This window comes from Trachurus japonicus, chromosome 15 (genome assembly GCF_045865225.1).
Source record: "Trachurus japonicus isolate A0001 chromosome 15, Traja_1.0".
Taxonomy (NCBI): domain Eukaryota; kingdom Metazoa; phylum Chordata; class Actinopteri; order Carangiformes; family Carangidae; genus Trachurus; species Trachurus japonicus.
Genome location: NC_140921.1, coordinates 17,127,022 through 17,155,012, shown reverse-complemented (window position 1 = coordinate 17,155,012; position 27,991 = coordinate 17,127,022). Strand labels below are relative to the sequence as shown.

The window sequence follows — 27,991 nt, the reverse complement described above, 5'->3', positions numbered from 1 at the left end:
TCTCTCTGCAGCCTACGCACGCGCAGATTGTGTGTACATCGGCCGGTGCAGGGGACAGAGGTAGGATGTGTTGATTATGTTTTGACCAAAACCTTACCACGTCAGTTAATGTTAACATTTAATGTACATACAAAGTGCAATGGTAATTTGCATGTAGGATACTTGCTCTCATTAGCGGCACTGTGTTTTATGCTTTTAAAAACCATTACCAGCCCGGTCAGCGTTAATTTGGGCCTCGCGCTCGATAACAAATCCAGCACGAGGCTAATCTGGCAACAAAGCTAGCGACGCGCAGATGCTAACTGTTAGCTAGTGGTGTATACAGCATACTGTGTGTTTTAGCGTCGATGCTGTGATTTAACGTGGCCGTCGCTGACAAAAATAGACATGTTTAACAGTGTCGGTGAGGGGCACGATAATTAAACCCCCAAACAGTGTTTCCAAGCTGCTGCTGTTAACCACAACAGCATCGGCGTATGCTAATGTTAGCCTACTGTCAATTGATCGTGAGGCTAACGTTAGCCAGCCTGCTGTGTCAGCGGTTATTATACTAATCTCCGCAGCACTGCAGAGAATAAAGGGTAACATGTCATGATACTTCTTTTCTGAAAATGAAACACATGTTCTTTTTCAAATACTGACTTCTTCCCACAAATGCATCAACCATTTCACTTGCTCTTGTTGCTGTTTAGTGATTGTAATATATATTTTTATAACAGTAGGAGCTCGCTAAAGTCAAACGTTGCTGTGGGTTGTCCGGTCAGTATTAACAATGTGCTAGCCTTGGAGAAATTAAATGTGTTTTCTCGCATTTAAAAACCAGAGAGGTTAGAGAGGTGCCGCATTCCCTTCATAATGTAGCCTAATGGTCTTTCCCTTGATTCTTGTGCAGTGTTTATGCTGACTTGGGTGTTTTTTGTTTATTCACTGATTGCTATCTTTGACCGCAAAGGCATAGGCATACACGTCTCTGTGCTGCACCTTATTTGATCGATACTCAGAGCAAAAACCTGACTGCCAGAGATTCATGGAGTGTGCTACTACAAACTGGACATAGCATATTGTAATGTTTTATTAATAGCGATTCAATGATTTTATTACTTGATTTGTTTTTAGTAACAAGCATTGGCCTGGTGAACACAGACTGCCCTCAACTTGCATGAGTCATGGCCCAGTTTGGGGGACAGAAGAATCCGCCCTGGGCGACTCAGTTTGCCGCCACAGCAGTGTCCCAGCCGGGACACTCAGGACAGTCTCTTGACCTCAACAGCCTGCACTGTAAGTATACCAAGTCATCAGAAGGCCAATTGAAACTCTTTGGGTTAGAATGATTCATTCTCTATGACTTTTACACCTGCTAACACATCTCCATCTCTTTTTTCGAAAATGTTTCCCATGTGTCCACACTTCTCTGAACCTGGCACTTTATTTTCCTTTTCTGCAGCTCTGGGTGTGCAGCAGTCATCTATTCTGGGAGCATCTCCCTCTGTTTACTCTCAGCAGTCAGCCTTGGCTGCAGCCTCTCTTAGCAACCAGTCTGCTGCAAACTATCAGCTGTCTCAGCAAACTGCTGCCTTGCAGCAGCAGGCTGCTGCAGCGGCTGCAGCAGCACTACAGCAGGTCAGTCACATCAAGCTAGCTCAAAGCCAGCAGTCATCAATCTGTGTCATATGCCACGGTCCCATCTAACTCTATTTCATTACTATGATCTCTTCCATGTTCCTTTGTTCTTTCTTACTACTGTGTAGTCTCAGATCAATTCAGCTCTCCAGCAGTATCAGCAGCAGCAGCAGCAACAACAGCAGCAGCAGCAACAACAACAGCAACCTCCCCAGCAACCCCCTCAACAGCAACTGTACAATGTACCTCATCAGGTGAGGTGTAGACTTATTTTACTTATGTGCATCACACTTTATTTGTGAGAGCACAGGCCATGTTATACACAATCCATATTCAAAATTCCCCAAGCATCGATTTTCCTATGGATGGTATCACTTTCTTGGCTTTTAAATTCACTGCGGAAATCATTATTATCAATTTTTCCGCTTCTTTTGTGCTACATATTTTCCAATAACTAGGCAGTTTTCTCATGTGTCAAATAATGTGAAAGTAAAAGGCTTTTGTAATTTGATACAGCCCCTCAACTGACAGCATGATTTATATGCAGCACTAAATTGATCTTGTTTCAGCAAGATCCATTAGTGAACACACAGTAATCGTATTTAGAGAACTGTCAGAAGAGCACAAAGTGTGGCTCTGTTTGCTGTGCCAAATCATCACTAATCAAGTCAGCAAAATATTTACTCTCATGTTTTCTTTTTTCCTTTCCTTCACAGCTCCCACAGCCTCAACAGGCGCTCCTTTCTCAGGTAATTGTGTTTAGTTTATCTTTAGGAGAAAAGGAAGAATGCCTCCTTTTGCATTCTTACCTAGTGACACTGATATTTAATGACCTGGGTTTAGACAAAGAAAGTGTGTTAATCGGGCCGTTTTTTAACCATTCTCTTTATTCTTTACTCTCAGCCCCCCGTCGCTCTGCCCACCAGCTTGAGCCTCTCCAATCCCCAGCAGACAGCCCAGATTACTGTGTCCTACCCAACACCACGTTCAAGTCACCAACAGCAGACGCAGCCACAAAAGCAGCGAGTCTTCACTGGTGTCGTCAACAAGCTACATGACACATTTGGCTTTGTAGATGAAGATGTCTTCTTTCAGCTAAGGTGAAATAGATTGTGGCCCTTGGCATCTCGTGAATTCTTCACTGTATGCATTAAAATGTCGGTGTCACCTCATCCAACTCCTTCCCCAGGCCTTCATTTTAACTGTTATTTATATACACGTGCCTTGTACATGACATAATGTCTGAATGCTTTTTAAAAATATATCTTTTCAGTGCTGTGAAGGGGAAGACCCCCCAGGTGGGCGACAGGGTCCTAGTGGAAGCTGTGTACAACCCAAATATGCCCTTCAAGTGGAACGCCCAACGTATCCAGACCTTACCTCAGCTAGCAAACCAGTCGGTGAGAACACTCAGAGGTTTCATGAATAACCCTATCATTCATTACATTAGTACAATTTAGTAGTACAATACAATTCAGTACAATAATACAAGATTGCACTAATGTACCAGTGTAGTAGTTCATCAGACAGGAAGTGCCTTCTAATCATTTGAAACTGGTTTAATTAATCTGTGCTTCATGTTTGTCTGTTTGTGTCAGTTAATTTTAAGCTTACTGATACGAGCGAACATTGGAACATTTTTCTTACTTGCCTCGGAGATAATGATAACACATCCATCTGAATTGTGAATATTTAAAAAATGGCATTCACGGGTTCATTTTAAACCCAGGACAACCCACCTGTCTTAGTCTGAGGAGATTCCTAATATATTATGTGTTTATTTCTTTCAGATTTGCTCTTATCCCTGTACCTCTCTGTCTTTTATTGACTGTTGTGTTCTTAATCCCTCCTAGCATCAGCAGCAGCCTCAGCCTTTACCTCAAGCTTCCCCACAGCTCGGCAGCCTTTACAATGAGCCAGGAATGCAGCTGCGCTACTCAGACATGCACTCCACTGCGGACAACAGACAAAATGTAACCCCCAAGCCCTGAATCACATTGTTTTGGTCCTTTCCCCCACTCAGTTGGTTTCCCTTTTCTTAACCTATTCCAGGTGAAATGTACACATAGTTAAATCTTTTCTTAAATGCAGTTTTTGCTGGTTGTTTTAGTTTACTGGATAGAAAGAAATCAATTGTGGTTTAACTATACATTTCTCTATTTTAAGGTACATTAATGTGTCTGACAGAGAAACAAATATTATACAATTGCTTCATAACACATTTTGAATGTACTTTGGGTGGCAGATGAGTCTTTTTTTTACCCACATTATATTTGCGGTGTTTGGAAAGCAAACTAATGTTGCTTGAGCGATTATACTTATTATTATACTTGTTTGAGAGGTTTTTTGCACTTTCGGCAGGGGACATTGCTGATGACAGGGATTTCAGGAAAAGCTGCTATAAATAGGAATAATTTTTCACCTTATTTCAAGTCATGCCAGAAACATACCTCAGATTTGTAGAAGTGTGATAACGCTAAATGCTGTAAATGCTGCTCTAAAAATACATTTAAAGAAGCTGTATTGGTTTGCAATAAGCTTAGGTGTTACAGTTTGGTTTGAAAAACCACACTAATCGGTGCCTTACCAAGCAGTGGGATATGTGTGTGTATATATACATAGCTTTAGTACCGGTATATGTTCCCAATTGTCTGGATTACAGGTTCTATACTGGACATGAAATTCAAATCACCAGACAATATTTAGTAGTGAATGATCAAATATTAAAAGATGGTTACACATTCTTGTGTCAACATGTAAGATAACAAGTCAGGCATCAACTGTGAATATGAGAGGATGGCTATTTAAGGAATATGACACATTATTATACAGATATTTGTATCTGGCCTTACGTAAAATAATCTTGCATGACACAAGTACAAAAGTACAAAATTCTTAAACAGTATTTAACAGGTTTCTCTTTGAGAATGTATCTTTATCCTTCACCTTTTGTTGGTGCCTCTTACTTTCTTCATCCCAAAAGTTTGATAAACAAATGAAAAGATTCTGTTTTTTGCTCCAAACAGGTTAAATCTTGGATCATTATTTTTGGCAAATTCATCTGAAGTCTCTCTGACATTAGGGCTGCGTCCCATAGGGAAAACTAGGATGAGCCAGACACCCGTTGGGTTGATTTTGTTTGACACCCGGTTCTCTTTGATTAGGACGACCTGACAGGGAACCTCTGATACGATTTCTGCAATTGTTTCATTCAAGCAGACATTCAGATCTTCTCCCAGCTTCTTTCTTTCAAGCAGCCACTGACCAAGATTTTGTAGAACTCGTCATCTAATCTGTTGTGCAGTCAGTGGCATGTTAAAGTGAGGATTGTTTCAGGCGTGCTTTTGAACATTTGCTTTATCTTTATGTTTCTTCTTCTCTCTAGGCCCAACCTCAAGCTCCGAACATGATGAAAGCAGCGCCCAACATGCTGCAGTCGCTACCTCCCCCAACCACCTTCAGTGTTCCGGCCCAGGCTCCCCCTCCCTCCCTCCTGCAGGCCCAGCTCTCTGCTGCCTCTCTGGCCCCGCTCCTCCAAAACCCTCCTCAGCCTCTGCTGCCTCAGCCTCCGCCCAAAGGTTAACATTTTCTTGCTTGTGTTTATCTGGTGTTGGATTTAAAGTTGGACAAATTCACCGTCACTATCATCACTATTGTAGCTGTTTTGGTACAACTACAAAATCAAAGCCGTGTATGTGGTGTTTTAAGTGCTTTTAAACAAGCAGATGCTTTGCTTTTTTATCTTTTTCCTGTAGATGTGTTCTCAGGGGGTCTGCTTCAGCCCCCAGTGAGGATGATGCCACAGCCGCAGCCTGTCAGACGCATCGAACCTCCACCTCGTTTCCCCAGTCGCAATGATCGAGGCCCTGAACTCATCCTCAGGACAAAAGAAGAACGCAGGTGAGATGCCACTAACAGTTACTATTAAATGCTGCTTCTGTCATTTTCCTGTGTAATTCTGCCCACTATCAGTCGGTTACTCACTTCAGTGTTTTTATTTGATTCATCAGCCGAGACAGAGACCGCGAACGCAGGCGGTCGAGAGAGCGGTCACCAACGCGCAAGCGCTCCAGAGACCGCTCACCGAGACGCGACCGCTCACCACGCCGGCCTCGCAGGGTTGTGCCTCGCTACACTGTCCAGTTCTCCAAGTTCAGCTTAGACGGGTGAGTGCCATCTTTTCAGTCATTCATGCTGCATACCTAGTAATGGGTCACAGTTAGGGATGTCACGATTATAGATTTTCTTTGTACGATTATTGTCAGAGAAATAATCACGGTATTACGATTATCACGATTATTATGCATTACTTAATTTCACTACACTATTATTGTGTAAAATCAAATATAGTTAAAATATACATTACTAATTATGAAATATTTTAAATATCTATTAAAATATGACCAATTACTAATCCGCCAGGGGAAGTGTTTGAAATATTAAAGTCATTAATCAGGGGTCGACAATATAAATGGCCCGGTGGCCCGGACGTACTTTTCAAACCGTCAGGGCCACCAGAACGCTCCAAACACTGGCCCGGTGGGGCCAGTGAAAATAATGCCTTGAAAAAAATATAACAAGTAAATAAATAAATCTAATTTCACATTAAATCCCTGTGGTTTGAAATGATAACTGTCAAATCGTCTCGGTAATTAGTGCTAAGAGATCCCGACCCGATCAACGACAGAGACATCTACTTTCTGTGCGCAGCCAGCGCTGTGCCCTGGCACGTCAGCACCACCTGCAAGCAGCTGCAGCTGCAGCTCCAGCTCACTCACTGCTGCTGATAGAAGGTCGTCACAAGAACCGATAAAAACCTTTTTCTTAACCATGAAACTTCCCTCCTCCTCAGCGCGTCGGGTCGAGTCCTGTCGGGACCGACGCGAACGTTACACACGGGCCAGAGCTCGCGCTGGGGCGCCAGCTGTTCGGTGTGCGCCACAGCGGTGGCACGTCACGTGACATTTAGACCATAATAACAACAACAAAAAAACGTGTGTAAACGCAAAACTGAGCTGAAAATGAAACAATGAGTCAGTTTTGCACCAATCTGTGGAAACAGCCTAAACGTGAATGAATGAGAACACCAGTTATATCACTGAACTACTTGGAGGATAAAAGTAATGACTACATAACTTCATGTTTGTGTTGAGGCATATTTACCATTTTAACTCTGTTTTTACTTCATTGTTAAACCACAGTGGAGGCTAAATATGTGAAACAGTTATTTATTTATTAAATAAAGTAGCCTGATGAATTTAAAAGCACTTTTTTTGACCTTCTTTAATGAAATTGAATGAAAAATATCTGATACAGGATATAAATCCTCAGACTCAAATAAATAACAACATACAAAAATTTAACACAAATATACCAACTCATACATAATCACTAAAATACATATAACAAAATAATCCCCCAAAATCTCAAGAAACTACAAGATCGTGGTATTGAATAAGTATCAAGAATGTTGGAAATTGACTAGTAATGGTATCAGAAAGTTCCAGCCTCGATGGCGAGACCGCAGGAATTGGCTGGGATATGTTGTTTTTCGTTAATATGGGGATCGATACCTATTGTCTTGGGCCAGTGGTTAGAATGGTGGGGCCAGTGATCTTCAAAAGCAAATTTCCCTTATTGTCTACCCCTGTTAATTGTCATCGAAACCAAATGTTTTAAGTTAATTTTAATCTTTTTTTTTAAAATTACAAATGACACTCTAGCATTTAAATTCCTACCAATTCAATGTTACGTTAAAATGGTAAATGGACCAGTATCTGTGCATTTACCTTTACTTTGGCGCACATCTGCCAACACGGTTCATACATAATCTTTTTTTGGAAAGTGACGGTATTTAGGAATTTTTGCGATTAATTAATTGTGCTGTTTAATACCACTAGGGCTGTTTTCGACTAAGGATTTTCATAGTCGAATCTGATTCGTCAGACATGCCATAGTCGACTGATCGTCGAACCTTTTCTTTTTTCTTTTTTTTTTTAGATAGCAGCAAATTTGCGACTTTTTCCCGTTTCAAACAAAAGAGCTAAAACACCCAAAAAATATGGTAGGTGTAAAACAAATACCTTTATTTATTTCCCACACTTTGGATGATTTTTAGTAGCCATTGTGAGCCAGGGTATGCGTTTATGTCACGTTGCCTTGGACAACGCTCCTTTTGCTCGGACTGTGAGTGGCAAATCAAACATCCCTCAACGTGATGAAGGATAGCGGTGGTCGTGGACACAGAGAAACTGGGTAAAACATGTAGTATCAAAACAAACTGAGGTCAGAAGAACTCGACAATCCGTACATTACGTTAATCAATCCTGTAACACACACAGTGTGACCGCGGCACCGGCAGAGAGACAGACAGGCTGCAGAGGGACGAGATTACAGCTGTGACTCCCGACACTTATGGTGCGTTCATTACAACTCGGAAGTCGGAAAAAAAAACAAGTTCCTCTTCTGAAAAACTCTGACATGTCAAACTTTAGGATGTGTTAGAGACTAATTCATCTGTCTAACCATCAGAACGATTGACACTTGAAATGGTAAACACAGCTGATCCATCGAAAAAAAATCACTGCTGGAGTTCATTTATTTTCCGTGATTGAAAGCAGGTTCTTGAATGTAACTCGGTCAAAGTCAGATGTATCCTCACAATGTTTTGCTGTTCTGTTAGGTCATGCATGATAAATGCTGACAAAGTTAGACTGTCAGACTTCCTTGATTTTAAACTTTGGCGGCTCTGCCTCTTGTCTTTTTGCCACTCCGTGAGTGTTCTGCAGTGACTTCTGAGTACCGTGACTTTGACGGTCCTACTGCTCACCTCCGCTCATTTGAAGAAAAAAAAAAAACCAAACCCTCCGCTCATTTGATTGTGCAACTGCAGTGGGTGATTTATTAATACGTAGTAAGAAGCTAAGACTACCGTTTAAACGCACACATCATTTTGAACTCTTTATTAACAGAAAGTAGGCAGATTTTGTATCAAAATAGGCTTTTTATAACGAAAAAAGACATTTTATGTAACAATTTATGCTCAGCAGCCCATGGGCACCCCCATATAGTCAGAATAGTACGGTCTTGGTTAGATTCGACTACGAGGTTCATAGTCGAATCAGACCCCTCCGAATCAAATCGTCGAATAGTCGACTTTTGGAGGTCAGCCCTAAATACCACGATTAATTGTGAAAACAAGTAATCGTGACATCCCTAATCACAGTGCCATGATTTGTCAAACATTCTTCAGTACGTCTTATTGTCTGTATATATAGTTGAGGTAATGACCGTTGTCTGTGTTTTCCAGCTCTAGCTGTGACATGATGGAGCTGAGGAGGCGCTATCAGAGCCTCTACATTCCCAGCGACTTCTTTGATGCTGTCTTCACCTGGGTGGAAGCCTTCCCTCTGACACGACCCTTCCTGTTGAACAACGCCTGTAACTTTCACATCTTGCACAAAGAGGTGGATCCTCTAGTCAAGAACACAGCTGTGCTTGACCCCCCTGATGCCAACCACACCTACAGTGCTAAGGTATGATTGTCACTGATACATAACACACACTGTAGCGCCTCCAGTACAAAACAATGTGCAACTAATAAATGCAGATGTCGAGAAAAGTCATCGCATGTTTTTATGTCTTATTTGGATCGCTTCCTCCGCTTGGAGGAAGCGATCCAAAAACTGTACTCAACATGAAACTAAATAGTACATCTAAAAATATTCCAGATATGTGTATCTAAAGGTAGACTAAGTACAAACTGAATCTCAAAATGAAAATAAGATTTCCCCTCCTTTTTTTGAATAAGCCACATAGTTAAAGAAGAAAATGAGAAACAAATGCATGGGTTTGTCGTTAAGCACAACATGTAGCTGATATTATTGAGGTCTATATGTCGGTGAATGTGGTGCTAGTGCTGCTACAGTTACTCAAGAACAACCTCTCGGTCCCTACACCAGGATGTTTCTAGTTCAGACTGTTACTGATGAGTCAATGTGGCGTCTCTATGGTTCAGGTGATGCTGCTGGCTAACCCCAGTATAGAGGAGCTCTACCACAAGTCCTGTGCTCTCGCAGAAGACCCCCAGGAGTTGAGAGACTCCTTCCAACATCCTGCTAGACTCATTAAGGTACATCACATCCTTTCCCTGCTTGTAACATGCACATGAGCCGGCAGTGATGTAATGATCCTATTCCATTGCTGAGAAATTGCAATGTGGAAACCTCCCAACTGATGTTGGCCTCCAAGTTTAAATGACCCTGGTGGTTTAATGTCTGGTTGTTTTGGTTCCTCAGATGTATGACTCTCCAGACATACTGCTGACCTGTTTGTTTCTGTCTCTGTCCTCTTCTATTTTTATTTTATTTTTTAATTTTGCTCTTCTCACCCTCCACACCTCTTTGTCCATATTCCCACATTTCCATCTAACATGTACTCTTTGGCTCTCCTTTGTGCCCGTCTGTCTTTCTCCTTCAGTTTTTGGTGGGAATGAGAGGTAAAGATGAGGCCATGGCCATTGGTGGTCACTGGTCTCCCTCTCTGGATGGAGCTGAACCAGAGAAGGATCCCTCAGTCCTCATAAAGACAGCCATACGCTGTTGCAAGGCACTCACAGGCATAGACCTTAGTCTGTGCACTCAGTGGTAAGAGCTGCTATTTTCATCAGTATTTATTTGTCTTATTGATTGTGTTTCTTTCAAAACCTATTAACACTGCTGCTACTAAAATTCAAATTTGAGCATCTATAATATGCTGTGTTTATTTTACTACCTCTATACTAAATCTCATTTTGAACATGTTGGGTGACATTCTTTGTTTCCTTTTTATATTAATGGTTATTGTGTTGTTAATTTGCTACCTATTATTTACTATTATTTATTGTGTTGTGTGCAATGTTCTTTTGGCCTTTTGTGTGTTGTCGTCTTGGCTCTCTCTTTCTGTCACACTATACGTACATATGCATATGTCATTGTGATGAAAAACCAAACGCATGGACTTTGTGGCTGGAAGCAGTAGCCTGGACCAGAAGACACTGCCATTACTTTTAATTTATTTTTCTGTTCCCTCTGTTAAATATCTTACATATTTAACTGGCTTTCACTGTCCTGTTGATTCTGTCTCTCTTCGCACAACCCTAATATAGTGCGTGAAGTGTATCCTAGGTTAAATGCAGAACACTCCTCCACAATTGGCTGAAGCTATAATGGGGGTGAATTTGGGGGTGTGATTCATTTGATGTGATTTGTCTGTCAACTTTCTGAAAATGGCTGCCGTAACCTGTGACAACAGTTGGAGAGCTGCAGACTGGGTCCATTTGTCTATGCTGTGTGTTCTGTGGGAGAAGGGTCACTGAAATGATGTGTACTATCATTCAGTGACCTAATGGGAGGGAGTAGCTGTAGAAGGCTCGCCTTAGCGGGGCTTGCCTTTTATATTGTGCCCTGACCAGAATGTTTCTTTCCAATGCACCCTCTTCCTTTGCGACAGGTATCGTTTTGCAGAGATTCGCTATCATCGGCCGGAGGAGACACACAAGGGGCGGACAGTCCCTGCTCATGTGGAGACAGTGGTTTTGTTTCTTCCGGATGTTTGGCATTGTCTTCCTACCCGCTCAGAGTGGGAGGTGCTGTCACGGCGACTCCGGGAGCAGCTGGCTGAGAAGCTGTCGGCCGAGCGAAAGGAGGCGGATGGAGAACAGGCACTGAACCGCTAATCCCTCTCTTCTCATTTCCGCTTCTCACAGGAAGGCACAGGAATTACAAAAACAAACCCCAGATACACATCAGACACAATTTGCACACCTCACCATTCACGCACACAGACACGAACACAGGCAGCTTATTGTTCCACCAAATCTCACCTAGGCTTCTTCTGTTTACTCCTCCACCTTATCCCTTCTCCTCTGCTCCAACTCCTCCATTCCTCCATCAGCACTCCCACCTTCCCTCACATCCAGCAGACACATACAGTGGAAGCAGTGAGACTAGGTTGTGTTGTGTAGGCCCTGATCGCAACTGATACAACAGCTTCCAGTTCCTCAAGCGCTTCATAATTGGGTGCTAATCCTGGTGTAGTAATTAATTTTAATCCTGGCATTTTATTTAGCATTACTTTGAAAAATGCTCACAAAACCTGATTTCATTTTGGGTGCTTGCAACTTGCTTGATCACAAATTTTCACACATTTTAACCAGTGGTTATTTTTAAAAACACTGGAAATCCATAATTTTTCTTAAAACTGGAATCTGTGGAGTCAGTTGCACGTTAACAATGTGTTTGTAGAAATGTGTATTTTTTTATGATTTTTCACATCAATTTGATATCATCTGACTTCGAAAAGACAACCTCCCCTAAGTGCTGTTTCTTGTCTGTTCTTGTTGTTGGGTTCTACATTTTCATTTGGACTATATGTAGAATTTGGTTTTTCCAGGGCAGTTGGTTGGACAGAAGGACAGATGGCTCCTATCTGACGTAGGTGTATAAAACCCATAAATGGCAATACCCAATACCCCAGCCATAGGCCATGGTAGGGCCACCCTATCCTCACTCCGTTTGGAGCCCAGCTTCAGTTCACCTGATGTACCTACACACCTTTTGGACACACCTCTCATTGATTTTTACCTTTTTTGTGTTCCACAGATTGATTGATTGGCAGCTGGGGGGCATTTCTGTTGGTTTTCATAAGAGCTAGAGAGCTTCCCTGTGTACGCTTCAGTAGCAGTGGACTTAAACACAGTCGAGAGCTCACTAGGAACGAGACAATGAAAGACAAATGTGACCTTGCTTCTTGCACGGATCAACTTTGAAGCTCACAGAGGCCATGAGGATTGTTCTGACTGTTTCCTATCCCTCCTCTTTCTCTCTCTCTGCCTGTCTCTATCTTAATGATTTCCTGTCAAGGAGGAAGAGGAGAAGGATGATGACGAATCGAAGGATGTTAGTAATCCCACACACTGGGCTAAACTTGACCCGAAATCAATGAAGGTAAGACTCAGCACAGATGGAGTTAAAGGTGCAGCAGAATCTGAGTGGAGAGCAGACGAAGAACAAATTTAAAATTGACAAATCTCTCCGGTTTTCTCCTTGTAGGTTAATGACCTGCGGAAGGAACTTGATTGTCGCTCTCTAAGCTCCAAGGGGTTAAAGTCGCAGCTGATCGCTCGCCTCACAAAGCAGCTGAAGGTGGAGGAGCAGGTGGAGGAGTCCAAGGAGCCTGAGAAACCAGAGCCCAAAGTTGCTGAGGAAGAGGAGCCAGTTCGCACTGAGGAAGACAGAGAGGTACTGAGAAATGTATTATTAACCAAATATTTCTGCAGAAAAGATTTGAGAATAGTTTCAAATCGTTTTTTGTTATTGTTGCTGCACTAAGGATTTCTCGTTTCATATTGGACTGATTCATATGGTATTTCAAATTTCACCTTAAGTTTTCTCTAACTCAAGTGTCATTCTCTGTCAGGAGGAAGAAAGGAAGAGGCTGGAGGAGCTTGAACGCCAGCGGAGGGAGAGGCGTTACATCCTCCCTGACGAACCCACCATCATTGTACACCCTAATTGGGCAGCCAAGAATGGCAAATTTGACTGCAGTGTCATGTCCCTGAGCGTACTCCTGGACTACAGACTGGAAGACAACAAGGAACACTCTTTTGAGGTGAGCCTGACTATATTTTATGTGTAAGGCCAATAGCATCAGGTTTGACCCATAAACCAGCATTTTTGCCTCTGCAGATTAGTAATGTCTGTTTTTCTTTCTGTCCAGGTCTCCCTGTTTGCTGAGCTCTTTAATGAGATGCTACAGAGAGACTTTGGCTATCGCATATACAAAGCCCTCGCTGCTCTTCCTGCCAAGGATGAGAAGAAAGAAAAGGAGAAGAAAGCCAAAAAAGAGGCGGAGAAGAAGGATGTTGAAAAGCGTGAAACAAAGAAGGAAAAAGAAGAAGAAAATGAAGAACCAGCAGTAAAGAAGACCAAAGAAGATGAGGAGGAGAAGAGGAAGGTAAGTCATTTAATCTTGCCTGGGGTTTTTAGTCTTGTCATTTGCTTAACAAATAATGTGTTTTCATGCATTTGTGTGACTTGTGTTTTTAACCAGACGGATGACAAGTCTCTGAAAAAGGAGGAGTCACGTGATGAAGAGGAGAATGAAGATGATGGCAGTGCAGTCAATGCTGAAGAATACGACCCCATGGAGGCTGAAGATGCAGATGATGACGATGATGATGGTACTGCATGTTGTTGTTTTTTTTCAGTACCAATTAAGTTTGAATTTCACACAATATGAGATAGGCAGTACTGAGAAATCATACTTCATGCTGGACCTGTGATTAGGGATGCACATGATAAACCGTTAACCGATAGCAAGAACTTTGACCGATTAATACTATCGGTTAACATTTTTTTTCTATTAGCTCCTTATGTTGTCAACTCATGGGGGAGTGTCGACACGTGCAGACTTCCACGTGCCTTCAGTCATATTTAGTAGCAAAGAGTTACACAAGAGGACTGACAGTATGTGCCAGTTATGCAGTGCAGTCCCCATGAAGGAAGGTCCGACAATAAATGTAGCCTACACGGACATAGATGCGCGTCGCCTGTAACAACGGTGCTGGGAGAAAAAAAAAAAGAGGACGGCAGCCGGTTCACCTGCAGCTCCACAGACGAGCGGTCAGAGGAGCCTCGATCTGCTGTTCTTCTCTCTTCAGTCTGGTATTTGGCTGCACTTTGTATAAAAACAGTTCAACACTGGACGATCAAACCTCCAACTGAGCACAATCAGCTGAGGCAGAGAACAATGGATGTGGGGTTGATCAGCTGTTTTTTAACGTCAAGGGGGGAAAAAAACACTGTTGATCGCACCCACAAGCGTTTTAGCATTTTTCAATCTTATCGGTTAATGGTTAATAATAACAAGCGTCGGTTTTCGGTTAAAAAAAATTAAATCAAAATGTGCATCCCTACCTGTGATACTACATTGCTTTCTGGTTTTGATGAGGAATAACAAAGGAAGTCAACACCTTTTTCATTTGACTAACATGCTCTGTGTGTTCCCACTCGGTCCTCCTCACTTTTCTTGGACTATTTCTTAGACAAGGATGATGATGACTCTAATGACAGAGACAGGAAAGACCGCAAAGACGACAGCAAGTCATCAAAGGAGAGGTCCTCTAAAGACAAGGTTGGTTTGTCACTAGTGTAGGCCTGTTATTTACACTCTGATCCAGTGTCATTGTGCTTGTTGTTATAAATGTGGTTGTTGTTATGCCAGGAGAAGAAGCAGATGGTCACTTACAACAGGGAGCTCCTGATGGCGTTCGTCTACTTTGATCAGAGCCACTGTGGTTATTTGCTGGAGAGAGACTTGGAGGAGATCTTGTACACACTGGGGCTACACCTGTCTCGTGCTCAGGTGAAAACACATACCCACACAAACTGAATCACGTCCATAGTCCGTTCCTGGATCTGTACGTCATCTGGAGGATGTGCACATCAGTTTAAATAAATTGTCTTTTTGGTTCTTGACTGTTTCCAGATAAAGAAGCTGCTGAACAAACCGGTGGTCAGAGAGTCGTGTTACTACCGTAAATTGACTGACAGGGGAAAAGAAGAAGCCACTCCCTCTTTTAATGAAGCCCTCATAGAAAACCTCTTGGGTAACAACATCTTCTTAATGCACTGCGTACCCCACCTTTAAATCTGTCATGACATCGAAAGCGTCATAAAATAAATGGCAGCCACATGGCCCAATAAAATTCTCTCTGCTCTGTTAGGTAACCGAGGACTACTTCCTGCTCCCAAAGTTCGCACTCAGTCGGAGGCCAGTGAGTCTGGTAATCTGATCGTCTATAATGGAGCCATGGTGGACGTTGGCAGTATGATGCAGAAACTGGAGAGGAGTGAGAAGGCAAGAGAGGAGATCGAACAGAAGCTCATGGTGCAGGATACTAAAATGGGTATGATGCTAACTGTTTTCTACCACTTACCGTATGTTGTCTTCGAAAATCATTTAGTTGTGTCATGAGTTGCAAGCTACACTCTGTGTCAGTAGTCCATCAGGACCGTGATCTGGCTCAATTTGAGCGTTGCTACAAATAAGCCCAGTCTCACTTCATTCAGCATTCGTCCCTCTGTGATAATCTGCTGAGATGTGGACTGGCACATTGCTTCCAACTTCCAAATTACAAACTATAAAACAGGATTCAGCAATGTTATTTTCAGAGTGATAAAAAAAAAATGCTAAAATGTTTTGTCCAGGAACACAGCATCTTATCTAGGACCCCACCAGGACATTAAGTGTGTTCTTGTCTCTCCATCAAAGACAGTAATTCCACCAAAATAATAAACAAACACAAAAGGCACCACAGCAATTTATGTGCAGTAGTTGACACAAAACTCTCAGCATGGGCCTGTGTTAGGCATGTTTCCATACATATGATGTCATTATCAATCCAATCAATGTATGTTCACAGATACTGCTGATACTAAGTCAATACAAAGTGTCTATTATTTATCTATTAAAGCTCCAGTTGGTAAGTTGATGAAAGTGAAAGTAAATTCCGCAACTTGGTCAGAAATTTCAAGACAATACTTCGTCAGGTCTCTTTATGAACCTCTGCCAAGCACCCCACACACACAGACACACACACGTGTAGGCGCACGCACACAAAGTAGCCATAAACGCACCCACAAAAGACGTACCGTATCCATAGCAACCGGAGACTCCAAAACGATCTCACATCTCTCTCACCAACACACTCTTCTTGTGTGTGTCTGCGTGTGTGGAGGGGGGGGGGGGGGTATGACAGAGGTGAAAAGAGGGAGCTGACGGTGTATTGTCTTAAAATTTCCGACCAAGTCACAGACTTTACTTTCACTTTCGTCAGTTTACTACGACGTGTAGGAACGGCGATTGGCTGCTCCTCCTGCTCCATCTACCTGATTGGTGGAGAATCGTCGGGCGCGGTGGATTTTGGCAAATACGATTACAGGCTGTAGGTGGAGCCAGAGGAGTTGGATTTTGTCCCAAATTACTCATTTAATGTCTGACCATCAGAATATAGTGTCAATTCCAGCAAATATGACTGAATAATTGTTACCAACTGAAGCTTTAAAGGTTGACTATGTAGAATTACAAGAAAAACAACAGAAAAAGAATTCCAGCAGTCGATTGCCAGACCGTTGCTAGGCAAAACGGGCCGTTGCTAGGGACTCCGCTCTGATCAGAGGACAGCAGAGGAGGAGAGCTAAGCAGGATATTTACCTTATGTTTCATTTTTACCGTCATTAACAGCATAATAAATGACTTGTAGCTTGTTACAGGGACAGTGGAGGCTCTCTGCCTTCACACCGCTGCTGCTCAGAGCCTCAGAGCCTCCGCTGTCACTGCTCTCGTCAAGTTGGAAAAAAAAAAAAAAAAAAAAGGAGCTCCGTGGCACCGAAAGTCCGCGACGATAAACGTGTTTATGACAGATAAGACTACACAAATACACCCATCCTAACAAGTATATGATAATCCATTGATCCACCGATTGATTATTAAAAAGGCTTGGTTGGAAACAAACGCGTAGGACCGGGAGGAGGCAGGAAAACAGCGGAGAACTGAGCCACATGTCGGCTACAGGCACGAATGTAAACAGAACGTTGACAGAAAGTCATTGTCGAGCCCGTCAAAAAAATTAAAAATAATAATTCAGACTAAAAAAAAAAATTTTATGGAAAAGCAATACTTTCATTCTGTACCCCTCAAAAGGCCCCATGGATGTATTATTTTTGAAAAAATATAGCTTTTAATAAATATTCTACATATTCAACCTTTAAGTAATTCTATTGTTTATTTATGAACGTGAAACTCTTGAAACGTGCTCTCTGGTCGGCTGGATTTTCCACTCCGTACAACCATGGCGGCGCAAGATGGCGACACTCTCTAAGCAAGACCCTTGCTATGTGTATATATAAAAGAATTGTAAGGCCAATAGGCCATGAAGCAATATATCACGACAGGCCGTGGTATATGACAGGACGACAACCCCCTTAGAGTGGTATAATGAGCATATACCACGGACTGGAGTGATATATTGCTTTTATAAAATGGTTACCAATAAAGGCAATATGAAAGAGGGATACGCAATCAATTTCACGTAGTTTTATTCAACCAGAAATACATATCCAATAAAATAGCCTCACTGTGGAAAAAAACAGTCCCACCTCTCCAGACGTTAGCTCCAAGTTAGCTCTGCATCTCGTCTTTTCCTCGTCTTTTTTTTCAGGTGAAAGTCACTGCTCAATCCCCTGTACCATTGTTAACCCTCCCCGGAGGTGAAAGTTCACCTTAAACATGTGAATTCAACTACTTAAGTCCATCTTTTAACATCGTAAAAACATCAACTGTCTTTTGCTACGGACTGCAACAGTCCGTTGTCATGGATACATGACAACAACTTCCATTCATACCATTCATACGTGCCTGACGCGGAGTGATACCCTGTGCTGTGATAAGGCTTTAGAATAGTAGCCGTGGCATATGCTCATTATACCACGGTTAACAACCAATCAGATTGCCGGATTTCACCTTTCCGTTTTATAAATAAAAATATTACACACTGGACCTTTAACTTGTGTTTGATCAACTGACAACATTATCATTTTCATTGTTGTGCAGCTTGAAAATCCCCTTGTCCACAGGCGTAGTATCTTATGGTGCGTTCCAGGCAGGCTTTTTAACCCGTAAGTCACGACTTCAAGTCACCAGTTACTAGTTTGTAGCGTTCCAGGCAAGTTACGAGTTACGAACTGGGAACTGGGAGCAGATCGATCTAGTACGAGTTCACAGGTGGGAAGTTACGAGTTTGACTGTACGTTCTAACGGGTAACCATAGGAACAGGTCGGAAAAATACGAGTTACGGGTTGCCTGGAACGCACCATTATTCTGATTCTTCAGTGGTAGAAAAGAAAATGCAATTTCACCTGGCCTCGTGATGTCAGCTCTACTTAAATGTTTCCCAAACTTCTGTGTGGCTGTTTCTCAAAGTTTGCTGTTTTCATTCCAGATGAAGATGCTAAGGTGAAAGCACAGTTGGAGCAGAGTAACAAAGCCTTGTCCCGGGAGCTGGAGGAGGTAAAAAGCACTCTGAGCCAAACTGAGCAGACTCTGAAGGCTGCAGAGGAAAAGAAGACGATCTACCATGACCACATGAGCAAGACGTCCAACACCTTGATGTCTACTGTCAAAGGCTTGCTGGCAGTGCTGAAAAAGGTGCAGTATTTATAAAAAATTAAAAAAAACAACTCAGCATCTGTTGATCCGTTTCATTTTTATCTTGAAGCAGGAAGTAACTTTACGTTCACTGATGGCTTTTTCTGTCTCTCAGGATCAGGAAGTCGACGAGTCTGGTGAAGAAGTCTCTGGTGATCACATTCGGATATCTCAGACAAACGGCGCTGATGAATAACTGACACTTTTAAAATAAATGAAGCTAATCTGTAACACTGATCATCTTAAAAAAAAAATGTAAATATTCACTAAACAAGCATCATTTGTTTTATTTGGACCTATTGTCTCCCATGTACATGTATAAATGAATTAATTAGTTCCCTCGTGTTAAATTGACCTCAGTTTCTGTGTACAATAGATTTCTTTTCTGAGGAGTTACTTTTCATACCTTGCATAATTTAAAGTATGTTAAAGCGTGGAAAGGCTTATTTTCATAGTTTTAAGTAAATTAAATTCAGTCGCAACCATTTCTATTTGCCATTGCTTTAGGTTTAGCGTGGCCAACAAAATGCCATATTGTAGATGCCAGTATGTGTGAGTTGTACCTTTTCAGAGATTTTTGTTTTTCTAATGAGCAATAATGATGCTATTTATGTGCAAGAGAATTCAGTCAAAAGAAACTATATTTAAAAGAAACTAATTTTGGATTGAAAAGGGTGGGAAGGGGTTCTTTGTGGTTCAGACAGAATTTCTTTATAAATCGTCCTCATCCACTGTTTAACCACAACTGTGTTAAATAAACCATTCAGTTACTTCTACTTGGCTAATTTAAGTCATTTCTGCTGTTTGGATTGTGTTTTTTTTATTTTTACTTCTCTTTCCAAACACATGGCTATGCATGGTTCTTGCCTCTCTTGGACCTTTTTCCTCTGTCAGCACCTCCTGGCTGTATCCACCATTGCTGTGCTGTCGGTAACTATGCTTCATGTTTTACTGTGACAAGCATCTGTCTTATTTTTCTGAAAAAGGAAACGACACTTGAGCCAAAACCAAAAAAAAAACAAGCTCAATGAATGTGTGTTTTGTTGAAGGAATCTGTGCTGCAGAGACATGACCATTTTGAAATCCACATTTGAATTGTGTGTGTTGGTTTGGGTTGTTCTAGAAAAGAGCCACAATTATATTAAAATGTGCTCCAAAGCAAAGCAGGCAATTTTATTTTTCTATTGAGAATGTACTATGTCTTGTGCAAGAGTAAAGTGGTCCATTTTAACAATAACAGTGTGTCTGTATTTTTCCCTCACATGTTTGTGTGATTTAATGTTGATAATTAGCTATTTAATTTGGATTAACTATGGATCTGTTCTCTGTTCAAGACATGGCAGCATAGAAGAAAATGACTGTGCACCAGAAACCTGACAGTGAAGCAGCTACATTGAATTCAATCATCATTAGGGGCAATCCTGTGATAGTTATCCCACCAACTAGCCTTCATGCTCTCCAAAATATTCAACAATTCTTGGACATTTTGTCCCATTCAGACAAATTTACGGCAACCTGTAACTCGTGTTTTTCCGACCTGTGAAGTCGTACCAGTTTGATCTGGTACGAGTTCACGGGTCGGAAGTTACGAGTGGCCGTTATAGTGACTTTCACAGGTAAAACAGGTGCAACAGGTCGGAAAAACACAAGTTACGGGTTGCCTGGAACGCTACAAAGTTGTAAGTCGTGACTTGAAGCTGTAACTTGCGGTTTCAAAAGCCGGCCTGGAACGCAGCATTAGCCCAAACGACCGGATCGCTTACTTCTGCTTTAATTCTTCAAGGTAGAAATGTCATTCAAATGTCCAAATGTGTTAAAGCAGAAGTAAGTGGTCCGGTCGTTTTCGCTAATGCTGCGTTCCAGGCAGGCTTTTGAAATCGTAAATTACAGTTTCAAGTCACAACTTACGACTTTGTAGCGTTTCAGGCAACCCACTCGTGTTTTTCCGACCTGTTTTACCGGTGAAAGTCACTATAACGGCCACTCGTAACTTCCGACCGGTGAACTCGTACCAGATCGAACTGGTACCACTTCACAGTCGGAAAAATACGAGTTTCCTTGAACGCACCATAACAGTCCTCATCCCTACGTCGCCACATTCACGGCGTCCCTTGGCTGCACACACAGCCCTGCATGCCGTTCTCTCTCCTCATTGGATAAAAACTGTAGGATACGATAAATGTTTTCTCCTCGGCTCAGAGCAGAGCAGAGTGACTGACAGACCCGTGTTTCAGACCAAACACTCTATGTAAGTGATTGCTGTCGGAAGATATAACTATTTAAGACTTATATTAACACAAATATATCACTTACTTCTGCTTTAACTTTCAAATCTCATTCATACATGAGTGTATTTCATTACATGGTATTTAACGCTTGACCCTGGGGCAAAAAAGACCTGTTAGTGGTTCAATCTGAATAATGTGATTTTTCCTGTTCTATGATTGTGGTATTTTATATTTGTAGCCTAATGTAGTTTCACAAAGAAAATACCACAACCATATGTAATTACAAACATAATGTTAGAGTAACTTTAGAATAAGTTCATTCAGAAATCCAAAATATAATTAAACAATTTTATTTTTTTTAAAGAAACATTATTTCAAGGATGAACGCGATCACCATAATTGCGGCTGAGGGCAGGAAGAGTCTCAGTAATTCGTGACACTGGGACTCCTCTTCTTCCGCGGACTCATTGGCCGAATGCATGGCACCTCTCTCTATGTCTATGTTCTAGAAATGTAAATATGCAGAATATAAGATGAATAGGCAACAAACAACTGGCACCACTGTGTTGGTGTGAACTGACACTTCGGGTGGTCTGCACACAGGCAGTGTTTAGGTGGCCCAGTTAAACTTTGGGACCGGGTGCGGTGCGTCTGGGTCAGCAGGCGCACCGTACGCTACTAACTGAAAGGTCATGTGTGAAAACACCCTTTAATCCATGTGAATAGCTGACTTACCCCGCCAGCCGAAGCCGCGAGTGCAGTGCGTCTCCACGCTGTGAGAAATACAAATATATGTAAATACAAATCACAAATATGAATAGCTATTAAGTGACAATAATCCATGGAAATAGCTCACTTACCTCTGTCCATCAAAGTTGTTAGCCTATGTGTTTGTTCTTTTAATTTGTCACACCAACGGCGGAGTAACTGTGAGAAATATAAATGTAAATACAAATCACAAATACGAACATCAGATAGCCTATCCCCAAACAACCATAAACAGTAGCCTAATCAAAAACACTAATGATTTCTAGTAGTCTAATAAAACACAAGAAAATACACAACAAACAATAACAAACAATACCTGGTCAATGTTTCTGGGCGCTTATGTCTTTCTGTCTCAAAGTAGCAGCTCATTTAACCTGTGGTCATAAAACATTCTAATTCATTTTTTTTACTTTTAAATATCTTATTTTGCATTTTATGAATTAGCCTATGTCTCCCTGGATACGTTTACGTGTGCATTTTATGACTAAAGAATGAAACTTTCAGCATTTCATCTACATACCCTTGATTTCAGACTTGGAACCACTTTGGTGACTGACCTTTGGTGACCTTTAGGGGTCTTTGACCTCAGCATTGCATTTTTCCACATTATTCTCCATTTGAAACATATGCAAATCTGGGAAGTAAATAATTACCAAGAAATGTCTTCACCATTGTGTTAGGAAGGTGTGTAATATCATGTAATAAAATGTTGAAATTCAACTCCCGTGGGAAACCCCCTAAAAAACTACTCAAAGTTGGGGTACCCGTAACCAGATTTTTTGAAAATTCAGAAATGTTCAATTTGGCCTTGTGAGGGGTCAAACTAGGGGTTTTTCATGATTCTGAGTTGATCGCAAACATTAGTTTTACACCCAAAACACTCCTTGGTGGGGAAAAAAAACAGCAACACCCACTTTTCTTGTTCATCGGACCCCCCCCACCACCAATAGAATGCATTACAGAGAAGCCATTCCTTAGCATTGCAGAGGTTGTGTCACATATTACTACTAAATACTCAATATAATATAACTTATATTCTATAGCCTTTTTTCTTGTAGGACATTACACAGACCCTCCAGGATTTTGTGATGTCGCTAAATGTATTAAAACATTATTATAAATGTAATTAATTATGCGGATTGGTAGCAAGCGAACAAGAGAGAAAATGCAATGCTGAGGTCAAAGACCCCTAAAGGTCACTAAAGGTCAGCCACCAAAAGTAGTTCCACGTCTGAAATCAAACCTTGGGGTATGTAGATGAAATGCTGAAAGTCTCATGCTTCAGTCATAAAATGCACAATTAGTTTGCTTATCTGCCCCTAGTTGTTTGTGATTGAATCTGAATAATGTGACTTGACACTACTATCTGGTTGTGGTATTTTCTGTTTGTAATGCCGCAGTACTGACCAGCAGGAGGCAGTAGAGTCTGCAGTGTTGGGCATGACCCTGCTTGGAGACTTCTTTACTGTTGACATTTCGACCTGTGAGAAAAGCTCAACAGAACTATAGATTACCATGGGACGACGCACTGACTGACTGTCCCATATACACACATGCAACTGCACTTTTTTAAACTTTAACTAGGCTAACTGCAACCGGCGCATTTTATTTTGTAATGTAATTTTATCTATTCCTAACTATTTATTTATAGGACATATGCAAAACTCACTTTTTCATTGCTTTAGTAGTAAAATTGTGAATAAATTTGACGCCTACTGTATAGGCTAATGAGTGGGCTATTCAGCATGAAAAATAGGGTTAGAAGGTATTACATGTCATGAATAAGTCAGATCACGTTCAATTTTAATTAGAATAATTAGAGAGAGAGAAACAATGTAGCTAAACATCAGATCTGATTTTTTTTTTCATTGTAATGGCCCTTTACACATTTTTCACGTACTGGTTGAAGTCAGATCTTGTCAATATTACTTTGCTGAGAGATATAAAGTTATTTTGGGGCAGAAAAAAAAGAAATAGCCTACTCTCGATGCCAAATATTAGGCTATAGCTTAAATACAAGCCAGATATAAATCACCATCTCAACCTCTACCCAACAACGATAGGCCTATTAGGCTGCATACAGGAGGCTACCCAACACATAAACAGACATTTGATCATCATATTCAATACATTATCGTCATTATCGGATCATTCAATGATCGCTTCAATAACGCTTAATTGGCCCACATTTTAAACAACCAATGCGCATCACCGCCAAATCTGTCTATGTTTTATTGTCTCACATGTAGGCCTATACATACGGTCGATATAAACTGTGGCATACTGGCGCCGTTTGAGCCTTGAAAGCAGCCGTAGCGCCACAGAATCTGCGCCTTTCAACTTTCAACAGACTGTGCGCGCTTCCGCGGACCGGAAATCAGTTTCTGGCAAAGAATCAACTTATGGCACGGACGACACCTGTCTGCGTGTTTGGCCCAAACATAGATAGGCCTATGTAGAAGATGACTCTCACCCGCCGCTGCTGCCCGCGCAGCAGCATCTCTCTGCCGGTTGGTCACAGGAACAGCAGGTGAAAAATCGAAACACCATTAATGTGAAAAAAGAAACGTGTGTGCATGAGGGGGGTGGGGGAGGGGTGAATCACGCAGCCAATCAAAAAACTGCTACACATTTCTGCTGAGAAACGTGTGACGTCAGAAGACCTACCCGTGACGTCAGAAGGCTGAAGTCAGTTGGAAGGTTTGTCCTGTGACGTCACACTCTCTGTCCTTTGATCTCTTTGCCTCCTTCACCAGTTTGACTCATTTTGTCTTTAGCATTTCAAAGCAAGCAGTGTTTCCCAAATTGCTGAAAAGTTCAGACAAGAAAGTTGACCCCTATTGATTCGTGGCTGATTGAAGAGCCACACAGTCAATATTCAAGTGAAAGACTGAGATCAAGATTTCATAAAAACTGAAAAGTTGCAGCGATGACTAGAACTCTGAGCCAAGGTGATGCACCCAGATTTCTGGAGACAACATCTGGAGCTGCCGCCATTGACCAGCAAATTAAATCTAAACTAGTAAAATCTTTATTCTCTGGTGCTGAAGTTGTCATGGGGGACTATGTGCCAAACAAATGTGCTTCTTGTCCCTGTGCATTGACAACACAACAGCCACAAGATTTGGTCCTGGAGGACATAGAAGATGTAGATTTTGCTGACCTTGACCGTGAAGAAGTCAAAGACAATGAAATCACTGAAGATACAAGAGACAAGAGCAAGTGTCAAGTTGTAGGTAATTCTACTTCTGCCACATCTGTGACACATGAGCAACATGAATTACTTGTCACAACTATCATTGCGACACTGTTTGTGGAAAACGGTGTTGCGGACATCTGGACAAAGGACATCTTCATCACCAACACCAAACGGCTGGTCAAACAAACACTGCAGGGACTCACTTTGAGAGAAGACTACAACCCGAACAGGAAGGAAATCAGGAAGATCTCTAAGATTCTCATCAAGGACCTGAAAACGATATATGGTGGGAAACTGAAACTCAGGTCCGCAATCCTATCTGAACAGTCCAAGGTGGAAAAACTCATCACCAGACATTTGCAAATGCACATCACAGACCACTCTGATGGGGTTGAGGAAGAGGAACCTCAACAGAAAGAGTTACAAAGACATGAAAAACTTGTCACAACTATCATTGCAAAACTGTTTGTGGAAAATGGCATTGCAGACATCTGGACAAAAGACATCTTGATCACCAACACCAAACGGCTGGTCAAACAAACACTGCAGGGACTCACTTTGAGAGAAGACTACAACCCGAACAGGAAGGAAATCAGGAAGATCTCTAAGATTCTCATCAAGGACCTGAAAAAAATATATGATGGGAAACTGAAACTCAGGTCTGCAATCCTGTCAGAAATGTCCAAGGTGGAAAAACTCATCACCGGACATTTGCAGGTGCACATCACAGACCACTCTGATGGAGTTGAGTATGAGGAACCTCAATGGAAAGAGTTTATCCAAATATGTTTGCGTCCAGTTATCTTTCACACCGTCGTGCTCATCCTGGCCCTCATCTTTCTGTAAACTTCTGACAGTGGCCCAGTTCACACTGTTGCCTGTCCACTGGCAGAAGTTTACACAGGGCCACACAAGGATTCAGTTCCGCCTACGGCCTTGGCAACAACAAAGCCAGAGCTAGAACTGAACTTCCCGCTCCGGTTTTTCTCTCTCTATCTATCTATCTATCTATCTATCTATCTATCTATCTATCTATCTATCTATCTATCTATCTATCTATCTATCTATCTATCTATCTATCTATCTATCTATCTATCTATCTATCTATCTATCCGCCCACCCATCACCCCCTCCCCCTCTATCTATCTATCTATCTATCTATCTATCTATCTATCTATCTATCTATCTATCTATCTATCTATCTATCTATCTATCTATCTATCTATCTATCCATCCATCCATCCATCCATCCACCCACCCACCCACCCACTCACCCACCCATCCATCCATCCATCCATCCACCCATCACCCCCTCCCTCTCTCTCTCTCAATTCAATTCAATTCAATTCAATTAGCTTTATTGGCATGAACAGAAACCCGTTGTTGCCAAAGCACTGCACAAACCACTCACAAATACATTTCAATATAACATATATACAGTACATATACACATCTCAATATTCAATAACAAATAAACAAAATTCCATAAAACTACACCACAATAGAATCCAGTACAATCAGGTACAAACAATGGTGCAAGTCAGGATGCTAAAGAGTCCCTCAGGTTGTGGCAAGCAGACACATACCTGGCTGCTCTCTCTCTCTCTCTCTCTCTCTCTCTATCTCTCTCTCTATCTATCTATCTATCTATCTATCTATCTATCTATCTATCTATCTATCTATCTATCTATCCATCCATCCATCCATCCATCCATCCATCCATCCCCCTCTATCTATCTATCTATCTATCTATCTATCTATCTATCTATCTATCTATCTATCTATCTATCTATCTATCTATCTATCTATCTATCTATCTATCTATCTATCTATCTATCTATCTATCTATCTATCTATCTCATGCCCACCAATCAGTCATTAGCGTCAAATTTAAAAGTTCTCTCTCTCCTGTCATCCAACCGAGAAGTTCCCTCATCAGGCGACTTCAAGCTTCCCTACACCACCAGTGTCTAGGCCCGGGGGAATATAACTTCTTCAGATGCAAGCTTCTCATCCCCAGATCAGTTTACTCAGCTGGTCTTCACCCCGTGGTCTAAGCACCACAGTTTATTTTGTGCACAATAAATGTAATTTCATCTTCATCTTCAAACCCAGCTCTCTTGTCATATATGGTCTGTCCTGATTGAAATGCATATGTACGTATAGTGTGACAGAAAGAGAGCCAAAACGACAACACACAAAAGGCCAAAAGAACATTGCACACAACACAATAAATAATAGTAAATAATAGGTAGCAAATTAACAACACAATAACCATTAATATCAAAGGAAATGTCAGGAAAAAACAGGACAGCTGACATGCGTGTTTGTTTATTCCAAGAGAGGACAAACGACAACGTTCAGGTTAACTATTTATTAAATTGGATCATCAAAGGAATCAGATACAAAAAACTCTCCTGTTCAGCAGTTAGCTGCAACCACCATCCCAAGAGAGCGCGAGAATTCTCTGTCATCTGCCTAAGACAAAAACGTTACATTACTGTAATTCTCAATACTTCACACTATGTGTGTGTAGTTAACTCTTATTGGTCAAAAACAGGTGGGGAGTGGCTGTGGTTTAAACTTAGCCCTCTCTTTGTTGGTGCCCTCTGGCTGGCACAGGTTGGTTCCATCTTCCCAGCACACGAACCTCTGGGCCTGAAACACAACAAAGCCCTCCCTACACTGACATAACTTTTCCATCCCAGCTGTCTCAAGGCAGATAAGACAGACCATTAAAGCTCTTCCTCACAATGCTTCATTCAGCAGGCCACAGGCTTCTCATCCTCTCCTCCCTTTGGCCTTGGAGATGTTTTGATTTCACTGTGGCTGTGTGCTCTCAACTTTGCCGCGGAATGATCAAACAGGTTACTGGTACTCGTTGCATTATATTATAACTCAATGGGTTAGTCAAAAATATAAGACACA

At 41.6% G+C, this 27,991-nt stretch overlaps 1 protein-coding gene across 1 annotated transcript; it reads left to right on the top strand.

The window, feature by feature from the left end:
• The first annotated feature begins 20 nt into the window (after window positions 1-20).
• On the top strand, window positions 21-20,105 carry ccar1 (cell division cycle and apoptosis regulator 1). Its single transcript, XM_085800042.1, has 26 exons — window positions 21-60; window positions 1,117-1,278; window positions 1,445-1,620; window positions 1,749-1,874; window positions 2,337-2,369; window positions 2,524-2,720; window positions 2,894-3,020; window positions 3,474-3,593; window positions 5,006-5,198; window positions 5,376-5,520; window positions 5,631-5,786; window positions 8,930-9,155; window positions 9,638-9,751; window positions 10,099-10,265; window positions 11,110-11,320; window positions 12,522-12,605; window positions 12,711-12,899; window positions 13,078-13,269; window positions 13,378-13,614; window positions 13,711-13,840; window positions 14,705-14,793; window positions 14,884-15,024; window positions 15,148-15,268; window positions 15,386-15,568; window positions 18,663-18,868; window positions 18,984-20,105. The coding sequence occupies exons 2-26, from the start codon at window positions 1,167-1,169 to the stop codon at window positions 19,062-19,064; spliced, it is 3,756 nt and encodes a 1,251-aa protein (XP_085656168.1). The 5' UTR covers window positions 21-60; window positions 1,117-1,166; the 3' UTR covers window positions 19,065-20,105.
• Window positions 20,106-27,991: the final 7,886 nt, after the last annotated feature.

Excerpts from the sequence above, each read along its gene's own strand:
- ccar1 (XM_085800042.1), top strand. The coding sequence starts at position 1,167 with ATGGCCCAGTTTGGGGGACAGAAGAATCCGCCCTGGGCGACTCAGTTT. Across the intron at positions 3,021-3,473 it reads CTCAGCTAGCAAACCAGTCG|CATCAGCAGCAGCCTCAGCC; the intron begins GTGAGAACACTC and ends AATCCCTCCTAG. Across the intron at positions 15,025-15,147 it reads TACACCTGTCTCGTGCTCAG|ATAAAGAAGCTGCTGAACAA; the intron begins GTGAAAACACAT and ends GACTGTTTCCAG.